Source organism: Macaca thibetana, chromosome 12, assembly GCF_024542745.1.
Source record: "Macaca thibetana thibetana isolate TM-01 chromosome 12, ASM2454274v1, whole genome shotgun sequence".
Taxonomy (NCBI): Eukaryota; Metazoa; Chordata; class Mammalia; order Primates; family Cercopithecidae; genus Macaca; species Macaca thibetana.
In genome coordinates, this window is record NC_065589.1 from 39,326,120 (window position 1) to 39,336,139 (window position 10,020).

A 10,020-nucleotide genomic window follows, 5' to 3' on the forward strand; every position below is an offset into this window, starting at 1 on the left:
TCCACTGGCCTTGGCCTCCTAACGTGCTGGGATTACAGGCATGAGCCACTGCTCCTGGCCTTAATTTCTAATGTTAACTGCATTAGTAACCTAGAAAACAGCTACTTACAACCCTGCTCTATTTGTAGATTTTGTGTGTGTGTGTGTGTGTGTATGTGTGTGTCTGTGTGTATGTGTGTTTCAATACAGGAACTATCTGATCACTCCTAATGCTGACGGTATTTCGGAAGGGTACTTTCCTAAGACACAAACAATTTAAACAGAGTACAATTATTTTCAGGACAGCACAATTATTTCCCTTCCTTGGCTCAATTTTCATATAATCCACATTTAGAATGTTATTTACCTTAAATGTTTTGATGTTCCTAGGCATAAAACCAGTGACTTAAGAACACTGAGCCCAGACATGATGGCTCATCCCTGTAATCCCAGCATTTTGGGAGGCTGAGGCAGGCAGATCACCTGAGGTCAGGAATTCAAGACCAGCCTGGCCAACACGGTAAAACCCCGTCTCTACCAAAAATACAAAAATTAGCTGGGTGTGGTGGCACGCACCTATATTCCCAGCTACTCAGGAGGCTGAGACAGAAGAATCACTTGAACCCAAGAGGCGGAGGTTGCAGTGAGCCGAGATCACACCACTGCACTCCAGCCTGGGCGACAGAGTGAGACTCTGTCTCAAAAAAAAAAAAAAAAAAAAAAAAACCAAAACACTGAACAAAAACACTTACTACATATGAAAAACAGATTTTTTTTCTACTTTATAGGCAAAAATTACATTTCCACACAATAAAATGAGTGTTGGGTTAGTTAACTCGAGCTAGTGGCTAAGACATGATGCTATAATAAGGCTAAATTAGCCAGGCACGGTGGCTCACGCCTGTAATCCTAACACTTTGGGAGGCCGCGGCAGGTTGATCATCTGAGGTCAAGAGTTCCAGACCAGCCTGGCTAACATGGGGAAATCCCATCTCTACTAAAAATACAAAAATTAGCCAAGCATGGTGGTGCATGCCTGTAGCTCCAGCTACTCGGGAAGCTGAGGCAGAAGAATCGCTTGAACCCAGGAGGCGGAGGTTGCAGTGAGCTGACATCGAGATCACACCACTACACTACAGCCTGGGTGACAGAGCGAGACTCTGTCTCAAAAAAAAAAAAAGAGGCTAAATTGACCATTTGATCACTGATCCTGTGAATTAACTTTCATCTATTGCAGGGTCACAGGCAGCATCAAAACCCCTGCTAGTCAGTTCTTTAGTCACAAGGCGCGTCAGCCAAATGTACAGCTGGATCAGCACAAATCCACTATCACCACGTTCTATTTATCAACTTTCCCAACAAATCATGTAAGAGCTATTATCCTGACAGAGTGTACCAATTATATACCCAAGGCATCCTAAAATAAACGATAATCTAAAAAGAAAAAGTGTAAAATCTACTTCAGATGCTAAATTGAAAAAATAAACTATTTTAAAATCTAAGTTCATTTCTATTAAATTAATATTAATCAATATTTATGTTTTAAATTTTAAAATGTCACCACACTAAATTTTGAGTCCCATTGCTAAAACAGATACTGAGAGTAGTGACATCTTTCTCTTTTCAACTGCAGGAAATGTATATAATATTTAAAAAGACAACTGCTGCTCCCTTTAACCTTTCAGCTTTAATAATCCTTATCCTTTTACCTTTATATAGCAATTATAACTTAAGAGGAACTTGTCCCTTCAAATTACAACAAAAAACCATCTTGCAAAAGAGAGAGAAATCTGCTTATTTTTTATTTCTTACTGGTAATAATTGCAATCCACTTTTCCACCCTCAATTTCTCTTCTGACCTGCAACTCTTTCCCCATAATATGCTGCACAAGGCAATGGAATTACCACTTCAGTCCTTTAGGTTTTGCCTCTACTAGAGTTTGTGAATTCCCTCAGAACAGCATTGCTTCCTCCAGTCCTCCTTGGCACCAGCAGTGCACTACAGAGCGTAAATTAACTACATGGTATTAATTTCCTCCAAGATCAGCCTCTCCTACTAACTAGACTATCAAACTCTGTAGACACTAGGTATGTACCATCCACCCCTCACACAGTTCTAGGCCATAAAAGACTTTCAATTTTAGAGAAACATTGAGCAACTGAACCTTTTTTTTTTTTTTTTTTTTTTTTTGAGATGTAGTTTTACTCTTGTCGCCCAGGCCTGAACCTCTGAATCTTTTCTACCCCACTCATATCAGCAAAGTACCTTACAAGTGGACATTTGTATGTTTTTGTATTAACCTTGCCTACATTCCTTTCCTAGTAGCCATACTCAACTGCCTCTTTTGAGGGAACAGGTTTATACTGTGGTTCATTTTCAAATACAAATGTTGTCTACAAGATAATAGTATGTCTAATCAAACAAAATCTCACTTCCGTGATCAACAATGTGGCCATTACAAAACTTATGAACCTATAAAATTGTAACACCAGTTTCTTAAAATTTACACTAAAACATGAAAATGCTTTCCTATACAGCTAACGTTAAGAAAGGTGCCTCACGCCTATAATCCCAGCACTTTGGAAGGCCGAGGTGGGTGGATCACTTGAGGTCAGGAGTTCGAGACCAGTCTGGCCAACATGGTGAAACCCCATCTTTACTAAAAATACAAAAATTAGCCGGCTCTGGTGGCGGGCGTCTGTAGTCCCAGCTACTCGGGAAGCTGAAGCACGAGAATTTGCGCAAACCTAGGAGGCCGAGGTTTCAGTGAGTCGAGATTGGGCCACCGCACTCCAACCTGAGCTACAGATCGAGATTGTGTCTCAAAAATAAAAGAAAAAAGAAAGATCCCTGGAGAGATGGAGGTGGGAGCAGGGGGAAAAAAAAGGAAAAAAAAAAGGACTGTGAAGAAACAGTTCAACATACTGCTTCCATTTCCACCTTTATCCCAAGAGAATTTAAATAGGAAAGAAAAAAAAAATGGAGGCAGAATCCATAATTCAAAATAACCGTTAACAAAAAAGCAAAAGATGCTGGATTTTGCAAACTGCATTTTAACCTGCTATCCTTTCAAGTAATGTTTAAAGAAGGATTTTTCTTTAATCCACAGAATATTTTGCTTCATCCAGGAGCAGCTGGATCTCGTATCATCCAGTATCCCCCGCCTCCACACACACGCCGCTACCACTATAAGCCCCTGTGCCAAACGATCCATCACGGTAAAAAATAATAATCAAAAAAAAAATTTAAAAAACAGGAGGTTCATCTTCCCGATTCTAAGAAACAGTCATAGTCCGTCCTCTTCCCACCCCCAGGAAAATTGCCTATTCTAACGGGACTAGGAGGGAGGGGGGAGTCAGCTCACCATTCTTCTCCACAGGGAGAAAAATGGCATTAACTTCCAACAAGAGACTGCTGCACTTCTACCGTATCCCCTTTAGAACATAAAATATTAAGAAAGGGCTTCTGAAGCATTCACAGGAACAGAAAACTGAAGCCTGAAGCACTTCACTCTGCAGCAAGATAGCCCCTTAAAAATCGTCCAGAATGTGGGGGATGGAAGTAACCCGTCAATACAAGCGACACCCCTACCCTAAGAGGGAGCAGGATTCCGTCAAACAGAAAATGCCACTCTCCGCCCCCTCTGCCATCCGGAACGCTGACCGGCGCGGAGTGCGGGGGCGGCCGAGGGCAGCAGCGGCGAGGAGGCGGGACGCGACACACGCACCGCGCCAAGGACTGCTTCACGGCTTTTAAAAAGGTTTTAAAAATGCAGTTTCTCCAGCCGGAAGATTCCCACCCATTCACCAGCCCCAGCCCTCACCCAGCTCCCCACCCCCATCGGGGACTCCGCCGGGCCGTGTCCCCGCGGCGGCCTCGGCCCCACACCCCGAGGCGCGCGGCCCCCCATGGGGGGGTCCCCTACGCGTTCCTCACCGCCCCCTGAGGCCCGACGCGCCCCAGCGGGGGATGCTCTCGCACCTGGATGTAGTTGTTCTCGCAGTAATCGGCCACCCGTTCCAGATTCGTGTAGCTGTCGAAGAGGGCCCGGCGGCCCCCCGGGATTTCCTCTTCCAGCAGCATCTGCAACTCCGCCATCTTCACATCCTCCTCCTCCTCCTCCTCCTCCTCCTCCTCCTCACACAGCTCGCAGAGGGAACGGCGGCCGCAGCGCCAGAGAAACCCAGGACCGGGAGAGGAGGAGCGGTGGCGACGGCGGCGGTAACTCGGGAGGAGCGAGAAACAGCCCCAGCGCGCGACAGGGGAGGGGGCGACGGGGGCGGGGCGCGAGCCGACGGACTGCGAGGACGGTCACCGCGGCGACGGCCGGCCGGGCGCGCGCACGCGCGCTCCCCTCCCTCCGCCCCCGGGAGCCCGAAAAAGATTCCCACCCTCGCCCGCGCCGCCGGCCCCTCCCCCACTTCCGGCGTCTCCTAGCGACGGCGGGGGTAGGAGCGGGATGCGCACTGGAGGTGGTGGTGCAGTTAACCCTTCCGCCGCCCGCCCACCGCTGGAGCAACTCGAGAAGCCCCCACCTCCCGGCGTCCTTTGTTAGTCCGGCGGGAACGCACCACCCTGCTCTGCTGGCTTCCCGCCGGCTTCCTCCGGGACTCATCTCGGCTCTGTCCCCATGGAGGTTATCGGCCTGGGGAACTTCTCGAGTCTTTTCTGCCTCTGCCGCTGACGGGAGGCCGAAGGAGGGCACAGCCTCCACTCTTGGGATCCTCCTCTGTGAAAGATCACACTTCATCAGGGCAGGAATAAAACTCACAAACTTCCACGCAGCTTTGAATGCCACCTGACTTCATTTTTCTTAAATTTGACCTCATCCTCTTTATTGCAGTGAATTGCAGTTTCCTAACCCCAGCTTTCCTGCGCTCCTGCCTCTTTGCACTTCCCCCACTAACGCCGTTCTCCCCTGCCAGGTTAGCCCCTTTCTCTTGTGGTTTGAGGACCCCTGGGCCTCAGCTTTTTATGTTTGCCATTTCTATGAATCGCTTCCTCACGATCTTTTCTGTCATTTCTCTAATGCTATCAACTTCGCTGTCCTTTTTCCTATTCATGGATTCGGTATTTAAAATTTTGAAAACGATTTTGCTAGTAGTAATTGCCTTCTTCACAGGGCTGTTACATAGATAAAATCAACGTTTACGTGAAAACACCTTGAAGAAACATCAAGTGCTACAAAAATTCAAGGCAGATTCTTGAATTTTGTTCTTGCAGAGTTATAATTGTTTTTATTCTCCAGATACTGTGTCTTGTTTTCCTAAATCCGACTACCCCACACAGTGTAATCTGGAAAAACTAAAACTCCGGACAATTGCTGAGATATGAAGCCATGACCTTTATTTGTGCTGTGGAAAATCAAAGTTGACTCCAGTCTGTACCATCTTAGACTTGTGTAGTTAGAACAAGATCCATTGTTTCAACACTGTTCTTAATCTGGTGATCTCTTGGCCCTCCTACAGTGAATTTTTTTTCACTCAGATGATGAGGAAACATACTTTCCAAAAAAAAGTCACTTTAGCCCGGGCGCGGTGGCTCACGCCTGTAATCCCAGCACTTTGGGAGGTCGAGGCGGGCGGATCATGAGGTCAGGAGATCAAGACCATCCTGGCTAACACGGTGAAACCCCGTCTCTACTAAAAATACAAAAAGAAAAAATTAGCCGGGCCTGGTGGCGGGCGCCTGTAGTCCCAGCTACTTGGGAGGCTGAGGCAGAAGAATGGCGTGAACCTGGGAGGCGGAGCTTGCAGTGAGCCGAGATCCTCCACTGCACTCCAGCCTGGGTGACAGAGCAAGACTCCGTCTCAAAAAAAAAAATCACTTTAATACCATATCTTTACAAATTTCTGGAGCAAACTCTAATGTTATATTGGCTTCATGATATATACATTAGCAGAATGTATGAGTTTTCACTGTGGAACCTAAATTAAAGGATGTTGAAAATGTTGGTCTAGTCCAACTAGTTTTATTCTTAGGCACTTTAACCATCTTCTGTAGTAGTGGTTCTCAAACTTCAGTGTGAGGAACTTGTTTTAAAAAAGCTGCAGGGTCACACACACTAAGATTCATTAGTTTGAGAGCATGAGTGACTGAAAGTAGTTACTTAAATGACACACCAGCTTGCTTCAAGGAATAAGACATATGAATAACCAAGTGAATAAAACAAATGTTAGATGAAACAAACTTTTCTTTCAGACTAAACTTAAATAGATCAAAAAATAATGTTGAACTTGAAGAAGCCCATCAAGTGAGTGAAATGGTAGACAGACTTCCCCCATCATTACTTATTCCCACCTAGCATTTTTTCAACTACTACTTAGCAATTAGCCCAAAAAACAAATTTTCCTCTGGGATGTTTCATCATTCTAGAAATTACCTAGAAAAGATTCTAGTATTTTTTCTAATTAGTGACAATCTCTTTGGACCTAGTTTCCTTATGAAGAAATCAAAGGGCGAGGCCAGGCATGATGGCTCACACCTGTAATCCCAGCACGTTGGGAGGCCAACGCAGGTGGATCAGTTGAGGTCAGGAGTTCGAGATGAGCCTAGACAACATGGTGAAACCCCATCTCTACTAAAAATATAAAAATTAGCTGGGTGTGACAGCGGTTGCCTATAATCCCAGCTACTCAGAAGGCTGAGACTGAAGAATCACTTGAACCAGGGTGGCATAGGTTGCAGTGAGCCAAGATTGTGCCACTGCACTCCAACCTGGGCGACAGAGGGAGACTCTGTCTGGAAAAAGAAAGAAGAGAAATCAAAGGGTGAAATTCAGGTCAGGAATTCTGAAACTTGAATGTGGATTGGAATCACCTGGAGGGCTTACTAAACTAGTTTGCTGGACCCCACCTCCAGAGTTCTTTATTCAGTTGGTCCGGCCCAATTAATGTATGTTTAACAAGTTCCCAGGTGATGCCTATGAAACGGCCCTTCTGGCTCAAAAAGTCTATGATTACAATTTCTGGCAGCTGGGAAACTCCATCTAGAGAGACGCTTTGTACACAGCAGAATCTAAGATGCAAGGACATAAACACTTTGCTGCCACCAAGATTGATTAAGCACGAAAGGGTAACTACAAAATCTGTAAAAGAGTATATAGTTACTAGGTTTAAGGATGAGATTGTGTACCTCATGAAAATCTTCCACTACTCCATAATTGTTTAAGCTGATGAAGGTAATTGAAATCTGTTCATTTTTACAATTTTTCAGATGAACTGGTATGATAAAAGTGCATTTTCAAGCCCTTAGAGAGTTACAATTATAATAATAGTACACACTTCACATGAACTTCTTATAAACATAAATAAGCAAACTCGTTGCTCTAAGGAGCCATATTTAAGAGCTTTAGTACAAGATTTTCAAAATTATACAAATCTAATATACCCATGTATGAAGTTGTGAAGTTATAACCCATCTTAAAACAATCTTTCTTAAATTTATTCCAGTGTTTTAAAAATTATTAGCCCCTTCTAAGTCCCATGTAATATAAGCACATCTTACCTTTAAAAACCATAACTTCTAGCAGGATAGGGTGGCTCATGCCTAGAGTCCTACCTACTCAGGAGACTGAGGAGGATCACTTCAGCAATGGAGTTTGAGACCAGACTGGGGCAACATAGACCTTTGTCTCTGGGGGGAAAAAAAAAAAAAATTTAATGAATAAAAACAATTACTTTTGTATATGATTTAATAGCCATCTCTTTTGTTGTTGTTGTTGAGATGAACGTCTCACTCTGTCGCCAAGGCTGGAGTGCAGTGGTGCAATCTTGGCTCACTGTAATCTCTGCCTCCCAGGTTCAAGCAATTCTCTTGCCTCAGCCTCCTTAGTAACTAGGACTACAGGCACCTGCCACCAGGCCAGGCTAATTTTTGTATTTTTAGTAGAGATAGGATTCCACCATGTTGACCAGGCTGATCTTGAACTCCTGACCTAATGTGATCCACCCACCTCGGCCTCCCAAAGTGCTGAGATTACAGGTATGAGCCACCACATTCGGCTGCTCATTTCAGTCTAAAAATGGGTCAAACAAAAATCAAATTACAATATATAATCGTTATATACTGATTGACCTCCCTCATATCTTGGAAAATTCAAAATATTCACGTATTCATCAGATAAATTCAGGATGGATGCACTATGGAGAAAAGACCAGGGAAACAATACTAAAGGCAGACACTAGTTTGAGGATTATTAAATCAATCCAGCTAAGAAATGATGGTGATCTCCAGGGAGAGGAGATGCAAAGAAATGGATGGAGTAATAAATATTTAGTAGGTAAAATCAATAGGGGTTGGTGAATGATTGAATATAGAAGTTAATGAAAGAGAGGAGTCAATGTTGGTGGTAAGATTGCTGGCTTGGGCACTTGGGTAGTTGGTGGTGCAATTTACATATAAATTACATAATCTTTCACATGCCTGGAAAACCTCCAATTTACATTTATTTTCTGTATGTTTTGATCATTGTTATCAATAACACTGGCATACAGGACACTGTATTAGGCTCTATGTTGATATTATGCTACTCTAGGTAGGTTATTTAATTAAACAAAAGCCTTCAGTAGTATAGCATGTTTTGCCCTATCAAAAGTCTTTAACAGCTGTGGAGGGAGAGGGGGCAAAATTAGAGTAATTAACATGTGTTCAGTGCCTACAATGTGCCAGGCATTCATTCTGCATTTCACGTAAATTAATCTTCACAACTAAATGCAAAGTAGGTTTTATGATCCTCATCTCCAGATTCAAAAACCAAGGTTTAGAGAAACAAACTAACCAAACATACTTGGAAATCAGGGAGTTAGCAATTACACCTGGTTTTGATTTTTTAATGTTTTTCTTTTCCATTATACCATGCTAAATCACACTTCTACTTTAACTCCGTAAATGCAGTACTTCAATAATGCACATAAACATTAATAATGTCTATTGAGCATCCATTACATAACCTCTTTTAATTAAAAAAAAAAAAAGGTTAATTCTGGCCAGGCACAGTGGCTCATGCCTGTAATCTCAGCACTTTGGGAGGCCGAGGCGGGAAGATCACCTGAGTTTGGAAGTTCAAGAACAGTCTGACCAACATGGAAAAACCCTGTCTCTACTAAAAATACAAAATTAGCCGGGCATGGTGGCACATGCCTGTAATCCCAGCTAGGGAGGCTAAGGCAGGAGAATCGCTTGCACCTGGGAAGTGGAAGTTGCAGTGAGCTGAGATTGCGCCATTGCACTCCAGCCTGGGCAACAAGAGCGGAACTCTGTCTCAAAAAAAAAAAAAAAAAAAAAAAAAAAGTTAATTCCTTTCAATAAAGCAACTCTTTGATACTTAAAGGCATTCACTAAGCATAGGGGGTTTTTTTCTTCTCAAGGAAAAACACAACCAATTCTTGTATTCTTCATCAAATATTTTACAGAATTATGGAATGTATAAATTGGAGGGCATCTTAGAGATTATCTAGGACTTACCCCAATCTTTTATCTATTTGGGAACTGAAACTAAGAAATATTGATTGCCCAAGGATACCTAGTAAGTGTGAAGACCTAAACTCAAAATCAGGAGAAAGGAACAAAATACATTTTAGATACAAATATTATTTTTGAGCTGTTTCATGATATTTTTATGTAAATTCCGTTCTTATCCTTACAAGTAGCTGCCTCCTTCTGGGGTCCTCACCATCTTGTCAAAATCTTTAAAATGTGAACCCTAGATGGAACTCAGTATTCCATATTCGAAGCAAAAATGATACCAGACAACAATCCCAATACAGATTTTTTGGAACTTGATGACATAATTCTAAAGTTCATGTATAAAAATAAAAACACAAGAGTAGCCAGGACATTTCTGAAAAAGGATAATAAGGAAGAAAACATGTGGTTCTAATTAATAAAAAAACACATAAAGTAACCTGTAATCCCAGCACTCTGGGAGGCCGAGGCGGGCGGATCACCTGAGGTCAGGAGTTCCAGATGAGACTGGCCAACATGGCAAAACCCCGTCTCTACTAAAAATACAAAAATTAGCCAGGCATGGTGGTGGGCAC

General features: G+C 43.1%; 1 protein-coding gene across 41 annotated transcripts in view; it reads right to left on the bottom strand.

The window, feature by feature from the left end:
• Positions 1–4,126, bottom strand: part of ABI2 (abl interactor 2) — a 113,740-nt gene extending 109,614 nt beyond the window's left edge. For 40 of the 41 annotated variants that reach the window (XM_050750874.1, XM_050750848.1, XM_050750868.1 and 37 more), the window contains exon 1: positions 3,962–4,126. In XM_050750874.1, coding sequence (XP_050606831.1) covers positions 3,962–4,078 — 117 coding nt within the window. In that variant the 5' untranslated portion in view covers positions 4,079–4,126. The remainder of the gene's footprint in view (positions 1–3,961) is intronic. The other variant, XM_050750842.1, reaches the window with a different exon arrangement.
• Positions 4,127–10,020: the final 5,894 nt, after the last annotated feature.